This window comes from Pleurodeles waltl, unplaced genomic scaffold, assembly GCF_031143425.1.
Source record: "Pleurodeles waltl isolate 20211129_DDA unplaced genomic scaffold, aPleWal1.hap1.20221129 scaffold_65, whole genome shotgun sequence".
NCBI classification, from domain to species: Eukaryota; Metazoa; Chordata; class Amphibia; order Caudata; family Salamandridae; genus Pleurodeles; species Pleurodeles waltl.
In genome coordinates, this window is record NW_027150363.1 from 2,762,828 (window position 1) to 2,783,533 (window position 20,706).

A 20,706-nucleotide genomic window follows, 5' to 3' on the forward strand; every position below is an offset into this window, starting at 1 on the left:
CTTGGACACCCTGACTGTTTTCTTACAGTCCCACTGACCCTCTACAAGCTCCCATAGGTCTGGGGTTCATTCGTGATTCTCATTCCACTCTTGGAATATATGGTTTGTGTTGCCCCTAGACCTATGTTTGCCTATTGCATCCTATTCTAATTCTACACTGTTTGCATTCGTTTTCTTACTCTTACTTACCTGTTTTGGGTTTGTGTACATATAACTTGTGTATATTACTTACCTTCTTACTGAGGGTACTCACTGAGATACTTGTGGCATATTATCATAAAAACAAAGTACCTTAATTTTTAGTATCTCTGAGTATTGTGTTTTCTTATGATATTGTGCTATATGATATAAGTGGTATAGTAGGAGCTTTGCATGTCTCCTAGTTCAGCCTAAGCTGCTTTGCCATAGCTACCTTCTATTAGCCTAAGCTGCTAGAAACACCTCTATTTTACTAATAAGAGATAAATGGACCTGGCACAGGGTGTAAGTACCATAAGGTACCCACTATAAGCCAGGCCAGCCTCCTACAGGTTGCTACTAAGACTGGAAGGTTTTCATGAACCTGGTGATGTGAGGCTAAGACTGCAGCAGAGTTGGGCAAAAAGGCTGCAAAGGAAATTAGTCTGACCTAGGAAACATAGGATTTCAAGGTGTATGGGAAAAGCCAATCAGCTTGGGGAAGATAGTGATTCGTGGAGACTGGTAATGTACCTGGCACTGGTTGAATATGGGTTCATAATGGCCGTTAATGGGGTCCAGCATTAGGTAGTCAAGTGTGCACCAAGGGGACCTTGCATTGAGGTAGTAGACAGTGTGCAGGTGTGTGCCAGGGATCTTGCATTGTGGCAGTAGACAGTGTGCAGGTGTGCACCAGGAGGGACCTTACACTGATGCTAGTAAACAATGTGCAGGTATGCACCAAGAGGACTTTGTATTGATGTAGTAGACAGTGTGCAGGTATGCACCAGGAGGAATAATGCACAATGTTAGAAGACAGTGTGCAGGTGTGCAGCAGGAGGGACGTTGCATCAAGGTAGTAGACAGTGTGCAGGTGTGCGCCAGGGATCTTTCATCGTGGTAGTAGACAGTGTGCAGGTGTGCACCAGGCAGGACCTTGCACTGAGGTAGTAGACAGTGTGCAGGTGTGCACTAGGAGGAACCTTGCATTGAGGTATTAGTGTGTAGGTGTGCACCAGAAGGGCCCTTCCATCGAGGTAGTAGACAGTGTGCAGGTGTGCACCAGGCAGGACCTTGCACTGAGGTAGTAGACAGTGTGCAGGTGTGCACTAGGAGGGACCTTGCATTGAGGTATTAGACAGTGTGTAGGTGTGCACCAGGAGGGACTTTGCATCGAGGTAGTAGACAGTGTGCAGGTGTGCACCAGGAGGGACCTTGCACCACTGCTAGTAGACAGTGTGCGGGTGTGTACTAGGAGGGACCTTGCATCGAGGCAGTAGACAGTGTGCAGGTGTGCACCAGGAGGGACCTTGCAGCAATGCTAGTAGACAGTGCGCAGGTGTGCACCAGGAGGGACCTTGCATCGAGGTAGTAGACAGTGTACAGGTGGCATTAGGAGGGACCTTGCATTGAGGTAGTAGACAGTGTGCAGGTGTGCACCAGGAGGGACCTTGCATTGAGGTAGGACACAGTGTGCAGGTGGCATTAGGAGGGACCTTGCATTGAGGTAGTAGACAGTGTGCGGGTGTGCACCAGGAGGGACCTTGCATTGAGGTAGGACACAGTGTGCAGGTGTGAACCAGGAGGGACCTTGCATTGAGGTAGTATAGTAGAATGTCATGTAAGTCACTCCTAAGGTAGGCCCTAGAGAGCCCTATGGGCAGGGTGCTATGTATGCAGAAGGCAGGACATGTGCCTGGTTGCGTGGCCTGTCCTGGTAGTGACAAACCTCAATGCTGTGAGTGCTGCCTTCCCATAGAATTCATTGGAAATACCCAGCCTCATATCTAGGGGTTATTGTCTGATATATGGGGGGTAGCATAGGCATGTTTGGTATGGTTGTAATGGTAGTAAGACATGCTGCTTACTGGTGCAAGTGGATTTTTTATTACTATTACAGAAATGCCACTTCTAGAAAATGAGCATTTCTGTGTGCTTATGACTGGTGTTTTGCAGCTTGACTCCAATCCACGTCTGTGCAGAGTGACAATTGGACTTTGTGCATATGTTTCATACAGCCTGTACACAGGGAGGGTGGAGGTGTCACAGAGGTGCATCTGCATTTTGATTAGTCTTCCTGGACTGAGAGAAAGGGGAGGCGGGGCACACTTGCATTTGTAAAAGCTGTTCTCTGGCCTCACACAAAAGGGTTGTTTACCCCAACTGATGTTTGGAGCCTGTGCTGGATGAGAGAGGAGGCACTCCCAGAACAAGTTGTAACTGGTTGGAACCTCCTCTCCCCTTCTGTGTTATCCACTGCAAAAACTGAGTATAAGTACAGGGGATTTTTCCCCACAATTTGTGAAACATCTTGGAACTGGACACAGAATGCTGCTGGAGGGACCCCCCCAGGAACCGCCATGGACTGCTGCTGCTGTGCTGATCTGTGACTTGCCTAGTCACTGTGAGGAACTGCCACTTGCCTGCATTCCCCTTGTGCTGGCCAGCTGCTGGGACCTGCCGCCCTGTGCTCCATTGTACTTTGTCCCCCAGGAGCAGGGTACTGTGGCCCCTGACCCCTGCAACTGCATAAAGCACAAGGAGTGCTTGCTCTCATCACGTAGTGCCTTGAGAGCACTTTCTTTCAGCTGTTTTGTGCACTTGGTAGGGCTGTAGCCTTTTTGTGTGCTTGGGAGCGCTGTGGCCATAAATCTTCCAGCAATTTGAAAAGCGCTTTTCCCATTTTATTGCCCTCAGAGCTTTGGAAAGCACATTGTCACAGTGAGGAGTTCACTGCTGCAACCCGGACATTTGTGTGTCTACGAGCACGTCGAAGGCACTCTTCTGGAAGTGCCCCCCAGGGCACCGCTAAAAGTGAGGAAAGGAGCGAGCGCGCTCCTACTGTTCCCCCCGGGGTGGAGCATGCTCCGAGGAGCACCCCTGGGGCACAAGCATGCACCCAATCTGGTGCCTGGCCTCTGCCATTGCCGAGACAGGCTTTCCCTGGTTGTTGAATCCAGGCGGGGAAGGAAGCCTCATTGGAGGCTCCCCGCCCCATGGCCCCCTTTGCTGCTGTGTGGATGGGCAGGGAGAAAAAATTCTCATCGGAGCCTCCCCCTGCTCCAACAGAGTCCTGATATTGCCCCTGTAGACTGCGGGCAGGGTGTAAGCTTCGCCAGAGGCCCCCCCATGCGGCCAGGTCCCCTGTGTTGCGGCCATTGTTGCGCGGGCTGCCCCCGCCCCTCTGGAGGTCCAGTTGCGGCCCAGGGGAGCCCCCAGAGATCGCAGGCCCCAGGAGGGGCCTGATATAAAAGTCAGAGGAGGGTGTGTGTCACCCCTTCCCCCTAATTACAACAAGACTCTCGTTCGGAGCAGTGAAGCATCAGTAATCAGGTAATCTTTTTGGGGACATATGATTTCTGAATGATCCTGAAATATGGACATTAATACGTTTTCCTGTCTCTTCTGGTGATGTGCCATTTATGTTTGCTGTTGTTCTTTTTATGGAAATTCTACGCTGATATGTTTTCATGACTTGCAATATGTTTTATAATGTTCCTGATATGGGCATTTATGATATTTCTATGACAAGTGCATTTCTTTAGTAATGTGATAATTCCTGACTACTGCTTATGTTGCAGAATAGTAAGTAACCTGTGTGTTATATGTGACTACTGCTGGTTCTGCCGAGTTATTGTGTAATGTTCTGAAAACTGCTTGAGTAGCAGGGTATAACTGACATGTTATGTTTGGTCTAATAATTACGTTGTGTGCAGGAGGCTGCCCTGGTTTGTAGTCGGTACCTATGGTGCTTACACCATATACCAGATCCAGTTATCCCTTATTAGTGAAATGTAGTCAGTGTCTAGAAGCCAGGTTCTCAAGGGGTAACTGTAGGAGACATGCAAAGCTCATGCAATGCCATTACAGTCACACAGTACTCTCTCACATGAAAGAAAATACTCAGTGTTACAAAAATAAATGTATTTTATTTTGGTGACACAAATGCCAAAAAAAACATGGAGACTATATTCCCTTAGGAGGTAAGTAATGCACAAATTATATACACTAGCATGCAGAAATAGCAATAAAAACAGTTAGAAACAGTACAAATAGTGAAAATCACAATGGTTAGAAATGGGCCTGGGGGAACATAAACCATATACTAAGGAAGTGGAATGTGAATGTCAGTTTCCCACCTAGGCAAGTGTAGTGTGTAGAGGGGTGCTGGGAGTATTAGAAAACAACAAAGGTAAGTAATAGAACCCACCCCAGAGCCCAGGAAAACAGGAGTAAATCACAGTAAGTTTCCTAGAACACACAAGAACATGAGAAAGAAGATAATGCAAGAACCAGAAGAGACTACAAGAGACCAACAGTGAATTCCTGGACCTGAAGACCTGTGGAAGAAGGGGACCATGTCATAGAAACACAGAAGGGTCCAGGGAGAACAGGAGCCCCTGCTGACCCAGATGAAGGTGCAAAAGAAGAACCACTGGTGAAGAACAGTCAGTACTGCATCCAAGAAGATGGATGCGGGTTCCTGGTTGGTGCAGATTATGTCCCACACTGGATGGAAGATTGCAGTCTGGTTTGCGTTGCTGGATTCTGCCAACAAGCCTTGGTACACGCAAAGCTTGTGGTTAGTGGAAAATGGTGCTGCCTCGGTCCAGGAGGGACCTGGTGGACTCTACCCAGGATGGGTACTCTGAGGGGTCTCTCAGCATCTCAGAAAACAGAAGACCAGGCAGCATGCACAGGAGTCGCTCAGCACAGGGACAAAGCAGGTGCAAAAGGAGGCCAAAGCAGCACTACAACCAAGGGTCCTACGCTGCCAGAGAACCACACAGGAAGCTGTACATCACAGGATAGTGTGCTGGGGGCCAGAGCTGCACAGTGCATGAAGAATTTTGTGGAAGGATGCCAACAAGCCTTGGCAACTACAAAACACACAGTGCTTGGGGGTGCTGTCTTACGTGGGGAGGCAAGCTCTTACTTCCACCAAAGATGGGCAGAAGGATGTCAGGACTGTCGGAACCACTTCAGTCCACCACCCTGAGTCAGGATACACGCAGCCCATCAGGAGAGGGGACCCACGCCGCCTGTCGTCATTGCAGAGAGGTGCCTGCTGAAGCAGGGGAGTGATTCCTTCACTCCAAGGGAGATTCCTTTGTTCTTCTGATGCAGGCTGAAGACAGGCTGTCCTCTGAGGATGCACAACCGGGAAACAGTTGCAGTTGCTGGCAGGAGCTGAAGACACAATGTGGCAGAAATCATCTTTGCTTCTGCGTTGCAGTTTGTAGAGTTCCTTTAGGGTCCAGATACAGTTTCTTCTGTGAGAAGGTGAAGTAAGGGATGCAGAGGATTCCTGCTGTTGTCTTGCAATACGAATCTGAAGAACCACCTAAGAGAGAGACCCTAAATAGCCCTGAAAGGGGGATTGGTCAGCTAAATAGGTAAGCACCTATCAGGGGAGGGTTCTCAGATGCTCTCCGATTTCCCTGCCAACTGGTAATCAAAGATGGAAAAACCAATGGACCATCTGAAGGAGCACTGAGCACCACCCCTGGGGTGGTGATGGACAGAGGAGTGGTCACTCCCCTTTCCTTTGTCCAGTTTTGCGCCAGAGCAGGGACAGGGGGTCCCTGAACTGGTGTATACTGGATTATGCAAGGAGGGCACCAAATGTGACCTTCCAAGCATTTCCAGGGGCTTGGGAAGGCCATCCCTCCTATGGCTGTAGCACCTATTTCCAAAGGGAGAGGGAGTAACACTCTTTGTTCTGTATTCCTGGGCTTGAGCTGCTCAAGTAACAGGAGGGCAGAACCCTATCTAAGAGGTGGCAGCAGCTGGGGCTGCCTGGAAAATCTCAGAAGGCTGGAATGGCCTTACTAGGGGTCCTCTAAGGAGCCCCCAGAGTGCATGGAATCATACAACCAATGCTTGCAAAAGCATTGGGGTATAATTCCAACATGTTTGATACCAAACATGCCTATGTTTGGAGTTATCATTATGAAGCTGGACATAGGTAGTGACCTATGTCCAATACACACATAAAATGGTATCCCCACACTCACGAAGTCCAGGAAAATGGTCCTGGAGGTCGTGGAGGCACCTCTGCTAGTGCAGGGGTGCCCTCACACACAGGTACTCTGCACCCTGCCCTCTGGGCTGGAGGGCCTGCTTTAGGGGTAACTTATAAGTGACATGGTGCAGCGTAAATGACAGTGTGCATGCACCTGTTCACACAGGCTGCAATCACAGAACTGTAGGAGTCTTTGCATGGGCTCCCTATGGGTGGAAAAAGATATGCTACACCCCTTAGTGATCCCCTGGAACCCCAATGCCCTGGGTACATAGGTACCATATACTAGGGACTTATAAGGGGGCACCAGTATGCCAATTTTGGGAGAAATCCTGAGTTAACAGTATGCAGTAACAAAATTTAGAGGAGTAAGAGCATAATCACTGGGGTCCTAGTTAGCAGGATCCCAGTGAACACAGTCAAGTACTCTGACATCAGGCAGAAAATGGGGTAACCATGGCAAAAAAGAGTATTTTCCTACAACCGGAAACCCCATTTCTAACACCCACCCTTCCCTATAGGGCCTAAGTGCCTCTCCTTGGCACCGACAGAGGGCACACACATACCCAGTACAGTGTGTGCTGGCATTTTGCTGCCACCTTCTCTGAAACACAAGATCTCCTGACCTTTTCTTTACCCTCCCCTGCTGGGAATCTGGCTGATTCATGTGTGGGAAAACAAATATATCCTATTACATGGTTACATCATTCCACCAGCTCAGGGGGAGTTTTTTAACAGTGGGGGGGAGATAGGTGGCTTGTCCTCTAGAATATAAATAGAAACCACGTCTAACCAAAGGATAGGACTGGTAGCACCCACGAGAAGGTACCATGGCACCTAGGTACGGCACAAGGACTCCCTTCCAGCTCCTTCTTGGCTTGGTTCTCACCACCACTGTGTGCAGCAAGGTAAGGAGGTGTAAACCTGTAAATCTCTCCAGCCTCCTTTGGGATTGGCTTTTATCAACTCTGTCTGCAGGAAGATAAGGCGGTGTAACCTGTAACATCTCTCCAGGGCCCCAGTCCTTATACCTGTGGGCCTGGCTCTCACCACCTGTCAGCAGCAAGGTAGGGAGGGGAACCAGTAATTTGTTCTGGGTCCTCAGTCCTCCTCGCTTTGGGACTGGCCATCACCACCTCTCTCTGCAGAAGGTAAGGGGGTGAAACTTGTAAATCTATCCAGGCCCTCTGCCTTCCTCCTGTGGGTCTGAAGTCCATCACCACTGTCTGCAGCAGCGTAAAGAGGTGTAAGCAGTAACTCTCTCCAGGCCTCACTCTTCTTCCCTGTAGGATTGGCTCTCATCACTTCTCAATGCAGCAAGGTAAGCAGGTGTAACCTGTAAATCTCCCCAGGCCCCCAGTCCTTCTCCCTAATGGCCCTCACCACCACTGTGAGCAGCACGGTAAGGAGTTGTAACCTATACATTTCTCAAGGCCTCAGCCCTTCTCCCTGTGTGACTGGCCATAATCACCTTTGTCTGCAGCAAGGTTGGGGGGGTAACCTGTAAATCTCTCCAGGCCATAATCTTTTTCCATGTGGGATTGGCTCTCTGTGCAGAAAGGTAAGGAGGTGTATCCTGTAAATCTCCCCAGGCCCCAATCCTTCTCCCTGTGGGCTTGGCTCTCACCATCTCTACTGCAGCAAGGTAAGGAGGTGTAACCTGTAAATGTCTCCACTTCCCAGTCCTTCTGCATGTGGGTCTGGCTCTCGCCACCACTGTCTGCAGCATGGTTAGGAGGTGTAACCTGTAAATCTCTCCAGCCCCCCCCCCACCATCCTCCCTGTGAGACAGACCCTCACCACCTGTGTCAGAAGCATGGTAAGGAGGTTTAAACAGTAAGGGCCAGAGTTAACAGAAAATGATGGTGCGCGTTGCTGCGCCAAATTTGGCAACGTCGTGCACTGTCATTTTCAAAACGGACGGATGCTCTGTGTTTACTAGAATACGGCGCACCCCTGTGTTTTCCCCAGTGCTGGCACTAAATTTGCTGCTGTGCGCCAACGCAGCAACTCTTGCACCATAATGCAAGGATGACTGCATTGCGGGGGAGATTGTTTTTGTGAAGGAAGGAACACATTTCTTCACAAAAACAATTTCAAATGGCAATTTGCTCTTTCTGTGTGTGCTGCAGAATGTAGCACACCTAGAAAGAGCAAAAAAAGAGGAGAAATTAAAGCATTTCTCCTCTTTGCGCCAAGCTAACGCTACCCTTGGGGTTGCATTAGATTTTGGCGCTGCCTCAGGTTTACGGAAACTCATAACTCTGGGGAAGTGTCAAAATGCAATGGGTGTTGCTGTGGCACGCCCACATCAACACCCATTGCACGCCCCTTCACGGAAAGTGCTGCCTGTGAAGGGGCCGTATTTACAAGGTGGGGGTAAGCCACGTGGCTTAATGTCACCTTGTATATACGGTGCAGGGCATTGCACCACCAGAGCTTCACAAAAAGTGACGGTTCGGTGGAGCTAGGGAATTTTAAATATGCCCAGAATGCAGCACACAAAGAGGAAAAAACAAGGAGAAATAAACACATTTATCCTCGTTACCCCTCCCTGGGCAGGTGTACAGTTTTGAGTCATTCCCAGATTTACACATCCTTGGAAATCTGGTAATGCATACAAATCTGTGGATGTTGTGTGGGAAATACACAGCAACACCCGTGGAACGCCCCCTGATGCAGTGTGAGCATCGCAGTGACTTATGCTCCGTTGCCTTACACCATATCTACAAGGCCATGAAAAGCCACATAAAGTCGCTTTGTGTGGTCTCATACATATGGCTCTGCACGCTGCACTGCCGGTGTGTCTTAAAAAGTGATGCACTGGTGGTGCAAGGGGCTCACAAAAATGCCCCTAAATGTATACGTGGGGGCATATTTAAAAAGAGTTTGTGTAGGGCAGTGCCACAAGTATATTTTCTGTGCTGCCTTACGCCAATTTGAAAGGGCAGGAATGCACCGCATCTACGAGCCAGCACTGATGCACAATTTGGTGCCTAGCTCCAACGCAGACACCCTTGCACCATGATTCAAGAGTGTCAGCATTCTTAGCAGGACTGATTTTGTGCAAAAAGGCTCACCTTCCTGCACAAACACAATCCATCAAGTATTTTTTCTCTTTCTATGTGTGCTGCAGAATTTTCTCCTTGCTAGGCCTCCCCTGGGGAGGCACACAGTTTTGACGCATTCCCAGGTGTACACGTCTTTGCAAGCTGGAAATGAGTCAAAAACTATGGGTGTTGTGTGGGAAACCCCCCCGCAAGGCCCTGGAACGCCCCCCTGACACAGTGTAAGACAATTTAGTGACTTGCGCTGCATTGCCTTACACCATATCTACGAGGCCATGGAAATGCACAGAGATATGTGTCTGCACATTGAGCTGCCGGTGCGTCATAAAAAGTGACACACTGGTGGCACAAGTGGCTTGTAAATATTTGCCTTTATATGTCGGGCAGGGAGACCCTAGTGCACATGTTACACTTCAACAGTAAATGGACTGTGTTAAGGCACATACCACAACACCTTTGCTAAAGCCAAGGGAGAGACGTGCCTTACCACCCCAGGGTCATGCATTTTGGGACACGAGTCACACAACGAAGTTAAGCCACTCAAACAAACTCCCATCAACTGTTGAGATCTGTGAAACACAGCAGTGTGTTGAGTCTACAATGAGGGTGCAGTGTCAATGTAATGTGAAGCATTATGCACTGTGAATATAGCTCACTTCCTCTCTGGAGAAGAACCACCATGTATGACAATACTTTAGTGTCAATAAAAAGTGGATTTATGTGTAGTGCTACATCAACCAAGCCCAGTGGCATAACAAAATGTGAGGGGTCCCCCTGCAAGATAAGCTGAAGGGACCTCCTACACCCTAATCAGTAGGGGCTAAGGGGCCCCTCCAGTGTGGGTAAGCCTGTGGACCACCCGCACTGCAGGGGCTGCAGGGGCCTCTGTTACGCCCATGCTCAAGCGGTGAGGAGCTGCATCCACAGATGCTGTGGCGCATCACAAGCTGTGGTGCCTTCAGCCCTTGTGGAGCGGCTGCCACTGACTCCACCCACCAGGATGATGTCCTGCACGCTTGTGGACCTGAACATGGCTCCTGTCTGTCTCTCCGCAGTGTCATCTCTCCGGGATGTGGAAGAACGATCTTGGCTCCACCATGTCCATCGGAAGTGTCAACTCCAGAGGGGGCTTCAAGGGGTCCTATCTAACGGCTGTTTCTTCAACAAACAACACCATCACAGAGTCCCTTCTGGCAGGTGCCCAAGAGCTCGACGACGAGCCCATCGTGGGCTTCATCGTGAAGTGGAACTTCTCCAGTATGGCTTTCAACGATAAGTTTATTTATTGAAATGAAATGTTCAGCCATTGTTTGCTCTCCTTCCTGTGCATCCCACAGCTTCCTGTCCTCTTCCAAATTTCAGAGCTACTAAAATGATTTATTTAAAAAACTTAATGTATTACTCAGGCAGCATTAGATAAACCATTTCAGCAATCTTGACAATACGCAAAAGATAAAGGTATTTCTTTAAAGATGGGTCATTCATTACTGATTACTGAGGCAACATAGCTTTAAAGCGTCACTGCTCACCATATTCCATTGCATTAAAAAAGTTTATTTTGGACGTTTTTTTATTTCAGCCTTCAGCTCAGGGCGCAGCAGAGAATGTGTCATTGGCTCACTTTAGTAATTGCACAATCAACAATGTTGAATCTTGTTTGAGTGCAGCTTCCTGGGAGGGGAGGAGTGGTTGGGGTGTGACACCGCGTAAAGTGATTGCATTCTTGGCCTGAGAGTTAGGCCTGGGGGCTTGAGTGGGGTGTCCTATCTATGCCTTTGTTGGTTTTTCTCTTTGTCCTTATTGACTTAAAGGTTTTAACTTGTTAATTTTTTACCAGGAGCTTAGACAGAGGCCCAACTAATAGAAATCAGTATTGAACCGGTTCCTCCTGGGATCTGTTTATCACAAGCCTTGGTCATTTCATCCCTCCGCCGTTCTGCATACTGATTTTTGTTGGGAAATTTGCGATTCACACCCCTGAATCTCACTGACTAAGCTCTGCACCTGCCAGGAAGATGTAAACTTTTGTCGAGCCCAGCATGATGTAGACTCGGCTGATGCTCTGCTTGTGTGGACCTGTGTAGGAACTCTTGAGTGAGTTGCATGACTGAGTTGCCATTTCTACATGTCTGACTTGCCTGTATTCAGTAAGATCCTCTGCTCATTGTGGCTTTTAGGGTGTTTTTGGAGGATTATATGTAGCGGTGAGCCTAACTCACTCAGTTCTGTGTACATGTCAGGTCATGTCATGTTATGCTATTAATGGTTATAGAGTGCTCATTCACCAAAGTTTCTTGGTGCTTAAAAATAGCAGGAGCTGTTGAGGCCTGATTGGAATTTACTTGATATCATGAACCTATTTAAAAAACCATGTTTCAGCTTTCCACGAAAGGTCCCAAGGTCCTGTGCCATTGAATTTTATCAGGTAAGGCATTCCATCTAGAGGTCCCAGGCCCAGCTCTCCTGTGCTGCTCCATCACTCTTATATAGTGCTGAGTGATGTACAGACTGTCCCAAGAAGGCACGTGCCCCACAGGGATCTCCTGATAGGTCCCAGGCCCAGCTCTCCCGTGCTGCTCCATCACTCTTATATAGTGCTGAGTGATGCACAGACTGTCCCAAGAAGGCACGTGCCCCACAGGGATCTCCTGATAGGTCCCAGTCCCAGCTCTCCCGTGCTGCTCCATCACTCTTATATAGTGCTGAGTGATGTACAGACTGTCCCAAGAAGGCACGTACCCCACAGGGATCTCCAGATAGGTCCCAGGCTCAGCTCTTCCGTGCTGCTCCATCACTCTTATATAGTGCTGAGTGATGTACAGACTGTCCCAAGAAGGCACGTGCCCCACAGGGATCTCCTGATAGGTCCCAGGCCCAGCTCTCCCGTGCTGCTGCTCCATCACTCTTATATAGTGCTGAGTGATGTACCGACTGTCCCAAGAAGGCACGTACCCCACAGGGATCTCCTGATAGGTCCCAGTCCCAGCTCTCCCGTGCTGCTCCATCACTCTTATATAGTGCTGAGTGATGTACAGACTGTCCCAAGAAGGCACGTACCCCACAGGGATCTCCAGATAGGTCCCAGGCTCAGCTCTTCCGTGCTGCTCCATCACTCTTATATAGTGCTGAGTGATGTACAGACTGTCCCAAGAAGGCACGTGCCCCACAGGGATCTCCTGATAGGTCCCAGGCCCAGCTCTCCCGTGCTGCTGCTCCATCACTCTTATATAGTGCTGAGTGATGTACCGACTGTCCCAAGAAGGCACGTACCCCACAGGGATCTCCTGATAGGTCCCAGGGCCCAGCTTTCCCCGTAATGCTCCATCACTCTTATATAGTGCTGAGTGATGTACAGACTGTCCCAAGAAGGCATGTACCCCACAGTGATCTCCTGATAGGTCCCGGTCCCAGCTCTCCCGTGCTGCTGCTCCATCACTCTTATATAGTGCTGAGTAATGTACAGACTGTCCCAAGAAGGCACGTACCCCACAGGGATCTCCTGATAGGTCCCAGGCCCAGCTCTCCCGTGCTGCTGCATCACTCTTATAGAGTGCTGAGTGATGTACCGACTGTCCCAAGAAGGCACGTACCCCACAGGGATCTCCTGATAGGTCCCAGGGCCCAGCTTTCCCCGTGATGCTCCATCACTCTTATATAGTGCTGAGTGATGTACGGAGTGTCCCAAGAAGGCGCGTACCCCACAGGGATCTCCTGATAGGTCCCGGTCCCAGCTCTCCCGTGCTGCTGCTCCATCACTCTTATATAGTGCTGAGTGATGTACAGACTGTCCCAAGAAGGCACGTGCCCCACAGGGATCTCCTGATAGGTCCCAGGCCCAGCTCTCCCCGTGCTGCTCCATCACTCTTATATAGTGCTGAGTGAGGTACAGACTGTCCCAAGAAGGCACGTACCCCACAGGGATCTCCTGATAGGTCCCAGGCTCAGCTCTCCCGTGCTGCTGCTCCGTCACTTTTATATAGTGCTGAGTGATGTACAGGCTGTCCCAAGAAGGCACGTACCCCACAGGGATCTCCTGATAGGTCCCAGGCTCAGCTCTCCCGTGCTGCTGCTCCATCACTCTTATATAGTGCTGAGTGATGTACAGACTGTCCCAAGAAGGCACGTACCCCACAGGGATCTCCTGATAGGTCCCGGTCCCAGCTCTCCTGTGCTGCTCCATCACTATTATACAGTGCTGAGTGATGTACAGACTCTCCCAAGAAGGCACGTGTCCCACAGGGATCTCCTGATAGGTCCCAGGCCCAGCTCTCCCATGCTGCTCCATCACTCTTATATAGTGCTGAGTGATGTACAGACTGTCCCAAGAAGGCACGTACCCCACAGGGATCTCCTGATAGGTCCCAGGCTCAGCTCTCCTGTGCTGCTGCTCCGTCACTCTTATATAGTGCTGAGTGATGTACAGACTGTCCCAAGAAGACACGTACCCCACAGGGATCTCCTGATAGGTCCCGGTCCCAGCTCTCCCGTGCTGCTGCTCCGTCACTCTTATATAGTGCTGAGTGATGTACAGACTGTCCCAAGAAGGCACGTACCCCACAGTGATCTCCTGATAGGTCCCGGTCCCAGCTCTCCCGTGCTGCTCCATCACTCTTATATAGTGCTGAGTAATGTACAGACTGTCCCAAGAAGGCACATACCCCACAGGGATCTCCTGATAGGTCCCAGGCCCAGCTCTCCTGTACTGCTGCATCACTCTTATAGAGTGCTGAGTGATGTACCGACTGTCCCAAGAAGGCACGTACCCCACAGGGATCTCCTGATAGGTCCCAGGGCCCAGCTTTCCCCGTGATGCTCCATCACTCTTATATAGTGCTGAGTGATGTACGGAGTGTCCCAAGAAGGCGCGTACCCCACAGGGATCTCCTGATAGGTCCCAGGCCCAGCTCTCCCCGTGCTGCTCCATCACTCTTATATAGTGCTGAGTGATGTACAGACTGTCCCAAGAAGGCACGTGCCCCACAGGGATCTCCTGATAGGTCCCAGGCCCAGCTCGCCCGTGCTGCTCCATCACTCTTATATAGTGCTGAGTGATGTACAGACTGTCCCAAGAAGGCACGTACCCCACAGGGATCTCCTGATAGGTCCCAGTCCCAGCTCTCCCCGTGCTGCTCCATCACTCTTATATAGTGCTGAGTGATGTACAGACTGTCCCAAGAAGGCACGTGCCCCACAGGGATCTCCTGATAGGTCCGAGGCCCAGCTCTCACGTGCTGATGCATAGCTCTAGCTCTTGTCTTCTCCTTGCTTTTTCAGATTTTTGAGAGGGGTGTGCTCCCTGCTGCACTCTCTGGTGTGAAGTCACTCCTACAAATACACCCGTTCTAACTCACAATCTCTCTCCCGCTCTCCTTCTCTCCCTCTCTCTGCCTCTCTCTCTCTCTCTCTCTCTCTCTCTCTCTCTCTCATGTAAGTGCACACTCACTTGGAAGCATGCAGACAACATACATTTAAATGCACTTTTTCTTACCTCAGCTGCCAGTGAAAGTCATATTCCAGCAAATTGTACTGTTTTATTACACTGACAGTGAGTGATGAAACATTATTAACTATTAGTGTAATAAAAATGAGAAAAAACCCAAGAGATTGGAGCCCCAATTGATTTCCAGAAGCCACTGTTTTCCTGGCACAGATTTTGCCACTTTAGAGGCCAGGGGGTCGCAAAGACAGCGTCAGGGGCTATGGGGGGCATTCCAGGGGTCACAGATGCGACCCCTGGTGACTCCTAAATGACACCCCGCCCAGTGGCATAGGGATCCCCCCTCCGCTCTAACAGCTTAAGGGGGGCTGGCACTGGACCCAAGGGCTGGTGAAGTGAATCCAACACAAACTGTAATGAGCTGGTCATTGTCTCTTCTGTCTGCAGATAAATGGTAATAAGGCCTTTAGGTAGCACCGCGCCGCAGGGGGCGGGCCACATGCACAGGGACAGATAGAAAGAAGGAGGCATTATCAGGGTAGAGGAAAACACAGAGAGAGAAATTATTAGAAAACAAAGAGGATGAGAGAGAAAGAAGCAGCAAGGATGAGGGAACAATGATGGAGAGAAAGGGCAAAGAACAGGAGGAGGAAGGAACAGTGACAGCAAGGAAGGAAATGTGAAAGAAAAGGCTAAAGGGGGAAAATATGGAGGGAGGGAAGAGTTAAAGGATGTATGGGTTAATGGATGAAGGTTTGGAGGGAAAGGGTCCTCAAGTAAAAGGGAGGATGGAAGAATGGACAGATAGAGAAGAGTTAATGGGTGGATGCATAACAGGATGAATGAATACAATAATATCTTCATAGACAGATGTGTTAAAGATTGATGAAAGTATAGATAAAAGAGTGTACAGGAGGATGGAGGAATATAAAAAAGTATGGTTGGATGATGACGGGTGGGTGGTTGGAAAGGTGAATAGATGGACAGCTGGATGAATGTATAAGTAAGGTGAAGCAGCAATTTATTCTGCATAGCTTTACTCAAGATTTTTTAGGCCATTCAAAGCGGCTTTGCATGGCTTCATAAAGCTGACTCAGAGCCTTACGTCACTCATGTACCATTTGCATGGTACAAACGTGAAGCACGGCTCTTATAAATATGCCTCATAGAGGCTCCATGATCATGCCGCCACCCAGAGCTGGCTTTAGAGCTCGGGACTCCTGGTGTGACTATCTTTTTTGGTTCCCACCATGACCTCCTCCTCAGATTCCCTCACTACCACCCGGCAAAACTACTCCTCATCTCCCCATAGCCCCTTTCACACAGATATTTCTCCTGTTTTAAGATGCTGGAATAAACTGGCTTTACTAATCCACTCAGCTGTCTACATAAAATACAGATCTGTTCTTTGCAGCAGGCATATTAACCCTCTGCACCACTTTATGGCGAGTCAAAACTGCCTATAGACATTTTAATTGCTGCCTTATAGCTGGATGCACAATGAACTCTGCATCAGATGCTTATAAATTGTAAGTTCTTCCTAAACACAGTGTCCCTCCCCCCAAGGTCAGTGCCCACCCCCTCCAGGTCAGCACCTAGTGCATCTGCACCAGTCGCACTGCCCTAAAGCCAGCCCTGCCACAGCCTCTCTCCTGTGGCAGGAAGGTATATCCACAGCATCATAATGCACAATATATCCACAGGAAAGTCCCACAGGATATCAACAGTTCTGAGTATGTTCCTACATTGCATCAACCTGGTCTTACAAAATGCCCCGTGGATGCCCATGCTTCTAAGGGTACATGCCCACAAGGCATATCGGGCCTTGCTGAAACTCTGCCTCAAATTCAGAGCCTCAAACTTTGAAATGTAACTAGAATTTACATCACGTTCCCACTGAAATTCTACACAATGTGTATCCTCTCTCTTCTTCAGAATCAGTGACAGTCTTCACTGGGCAGTGCTTTAAGGATGACAATGGAAGTGACGTTTTGGAGACAATGTGGCTGCTTAGAAGTTACACTGAAAAGAGAAAAGACAACTGGAAAGCAACAAGGTAAGTTTTGATGGGGATTCATTTTCAATAAGAAACTCAAGTGTGTTTTCCATTATCAAATTTAGACTTAGAAAAAGAGATAGAAACGTAGAGAAAAAAGAAAGAACAACATGTTGGTAAAAGAACAGAAAAGGGAGACAAGCATTGGCAAAACCAAAAGGCCTAGCCTTTCTCCTGGTTGCAGTGCTTCATGTCATTACTACACGTCCCTCTCGAGGCAGAAATAGCAGCTTGCAGTCTTTAACAAGGCTGCAGTCCTTCAAGATTTTATTAAATGTCCCTTATGAAGTGCCCTAAGATGTTAGTAGATCTCCATTATAAGTAAGATGCAACTGCTTCTGATGTCTTTCCCAAAGCTTAGGAAGTGTGGTTCAACATAAAAATGTGCATATACACTTTTGATACTCTAATGAATTGTGCTTGTTCTAAAGAGGATAAGTAAATATGCCAAAGCTTGTTTATAATGATTCAATATTGCAACTTTTGATAAATTTTTAGGGTTGAGCCTGCCTTGCATGCGCTTGCGCATGCGTTTCGCTTGTGAGACGCTTTAGTAGTTAGAAAAGGGCTCGGAGCCCCATCCACGTCACGTCAGTGTCTTTCATTGGTTCGTGTGCTTGCCTGTTAAAATCTGCTTGCTTTCATTAGTGGAAGGCACGCATACGTCATGCCTGTTCCGGTGGTTAGCCCTCCTCCAGCGCAGTGACCAAGTACTGAAAACATGCGAGGCTCGCTGTTTTCCGTCCGGTTTGTGGACTACTTTTTATCTTTTTTATGGTTTGCAGTAGCGAGATGAGCACGGTGTCTGATTGTTCTTCCAGTGACCGAACCGCCATTATGACACCCGGAGTTCCCGCATTTCTGTGTTCAACTCTTTGCTAAACACAATGCTGCTGCTAAGATATTCTTCTTTCATTAAAGATTGCATTTTTGTATATTTCTTTACGATTCTTTTTGTGTTTGTGACAAAATATGGGGAAAGCGGTAGTTTCTAGTTGCTGCGGAAGAGAAGACTGTTAGAGCTATAGCTTCAGTTAAGGGGGCTTTAAGTTTACCCCAAGGTGGCGTGTCATAGTCTGTAGGATTCTTTTGCTGTTTTAAGACCGATGTCATTCTCATGGCGTCTTGAGAAAGATAAAAGTTCGGGAAAGTGTCTTGTCCAGCTTGATTCTTTTATGTAGTTGGTGTACTGATGTTCTTGAGTGTTACCTTGCCCCAGAACTTCAGTCACGCTTTGTTAATTTCGATGAAGAATGATTGGGTCAATGAGATAGGGAACGTAGTGATGGAATATATGAATTTGTAGGTGAGCATCATTTTTACTTTTTCAAGCCTTCCTCACTGAGACATATTCAGCGGAAAACGAGATAATGTTCCTTTTTAATAACTTCCAGGGTTTCAAAATGTATTTTATTGGGCTGTATCAGAAAATGAGTATGCAAATGCAAAAAGTAGGTAAAATGCTTTCTCTTGTCAATTTCTGTGTTATGAAGTACTGCGCCAGCGTGACTCGCGATTGCCTTGCTACTGACACTCCGCTGCAGATGAACTCAGGATACAGACAAGAGCATGTTGCTTTTCCTTTCTTTGGACTTCACTATGCAATGCAAACCTGCTGCACGCTAAACCGTGTGAGGCAGGGGAGGCGGAGGGGGCAAGTGCTGAAGCTCACGACCTCTTCCTGCAGTGCATGGAGTGCCACTGTGCAAGGAGTACCGACAGCCTTGGATCAGTGGGGAGGGCACCGTGATACACCACCGGAGGGCCCCGTGACACACCACCGTAGGGCCCCGTGACACACCACCGGAGGGCCCCGTGACACACCACCGGAGGGCACAGTGACACACCACCGGAGGGCACCATGACACACTACCGGAGGGCACCGTGACACACCACCGGAGGGCACCATGACACACCACCGGAGGGCCCCGTGAAACACCACCGGAGGGCACCATGACACACCACCGGAGGGCACAGTGACACACCACCGGAGGGCACCGTGACACACCACGTGACACACCACCGGAGGGCCCCGTGACACACCACCGGAGGGCACCGTGACACAACACCGTGACACACCACCGGAGGGCACCGTGACACACCACCGGAGGGCACCGTGACACACCACCGTGACACACCACCGGAGGGCCCCGTGACACACCACCGGAGGGCACCGTGACACACCACCTGAGGGCCCCGTGACACACCACCGGAGGGCACCGTGACACACCACAGGAGGGCACCATGACACACCACCGGAGGGCCCCGTGACACACCACCGGAGGGCACAGTGACACACCACCGGAGGGCCCCGTGACACACCACTGGAGGGCCCCGTAACACACCACCGGAGGGCCCCGTGACACACCACCGGAGGGCCCCGTGACACACCACCGAAGGGCCCCGTGACACACCACCGGAGGGCACCGTGACACACCACCGGAGGGCACAGTGACACACCACCGGAGGGCACCGTGACACAACACCGTGACACACCACCGGAGGGCACCGTGACACACCACCGGAGGGCACCGTGACACACCACCGTGACACACAACCGGAGGGCCCCGTGACACACCACCGGAGGGCCCCGTGACACACCACCGGAGGGCACCGTGACACAACACCGTGACACACCACCGGAGGGCCCCGTGACACACCACCGGAGGGCACAGTGACACACCACCGGAGGGCCCCGTGACACACCACCGGAGGGCACAGTGACACAGCACCGGAGGGCACCATGACACACCACCGGAGGGCCCCGTGACACACCACCGGAGGGCACCGTGACACACCACCGGAGGGCCCCGTGATACACCACCGGAGGGCACAGTGACACACCACCGGAGGGCACCATGACACACCACCGGAGGGCCCCGTGACACACCACCGGAGGGCCCCGTAACACACCACCGGAGGGCCCCGTGACACACCACCGGAGGGCACCGTGACACACCACCGGAGGGCCCCGTGACACACCACCGGAGGGCCCCGTGACACACCACCGGAGGGCACCATGACACACCACCGGAGGGCACAGTGACACACCACCGGAGGGCACCATGACACACCACCGGAGGGCCCCGTGACACACCACCGGAGGGCCCCGTGACACACCACCGGAGGGCACCTTGACACACCACCGGAGGGCACAGTGACACACCACCGGAGGGCACCGTGACACAACACCGTGACACACCACCGGAGGGCACCGTGACACACCACCGGAGGGCACCGTGACACACCACCGTGACACACAACCGGAGGGCCCCGTGACACACCACCGGAGGGCCCCGTGACACACCACCGGAGGGCACCGTGACACAACACCGTGACACACCACCGGAGGGCCCCGTGACACACCACCGGAGGGCACAGTGACACACCACCGGAGGGCACCGTGACACAACACCGTGACACACCACCGGAGGGCCCCGTGACACACCACCGGAGGGCACAGTGACACACCACCGGAGGGCACCATGACACACCACCGGAGGGCCCCGTGACACACCACCGGAGGGCACCGTGACACACCACCGGAGGGCCCCGTGATACACCACCGGAGGGCACAGTGACACACCACCGGAGGGCACCATGACACTCCACCGGAGGGCCCCGTGACACACCACCGGAGGGCCCCGTAACACACCACCGGAGGGCCCCGTGACACACCACCGGAGGGCCCCGTAACACACCACCGGAGGGCCCCGTGACACACCACCGGAGGGCACAGTGACACACCACCGGAGGGCACCATGACACACCACCGGAGGGCCCCGTGACACACCACCGGAGGGCCCCGTGACACACCACCGGAGGGCACCATGACACACCACCGGAGGGCACAGTGACACACCACCGGAGGGCACCATGACACACCACCGGAGGGCCCCGTGACACACCACCGGAGGGCCCCGTGACACACCACCAGAGGGCA

General features: G+C 50.8%; 1 protein-coding gene across 1 annotated transcript in view; it reads left to right on the plus strand.

The window, feature by feature from the left end:
* The first annotated feature begins 6,991 nt into the window (after nucleotides 1-6,991).
* The window catches only part of LOC138278826 (avidin-like), a 52,482-nt gene continuing 38,767 nt past the window's right edge, over nucleotides 6,992-20,706 (plus strand). Inside the window, exons 1-3 of the mRNA XM_069219336.1 lie at nucleotides 6,992-7,110; nucleotides 10,326-10,527; nucleotides 16,643-16,763. Of these exons, the coding sequence (XP_069075437.1) occupies nucleotides 7,033-7,110; nucleotides 10,326-10,527; nucleotides 16,643-16,763 (401 nt within the window). The 5' untranslated portion in view covers nucleotides 6,992-7,032. The remainder of the gene's footprint in view (nucleotides 7,111-10,325; nucleotides 10,528-16,642; nucleotides 16,764-20,706) is intronic.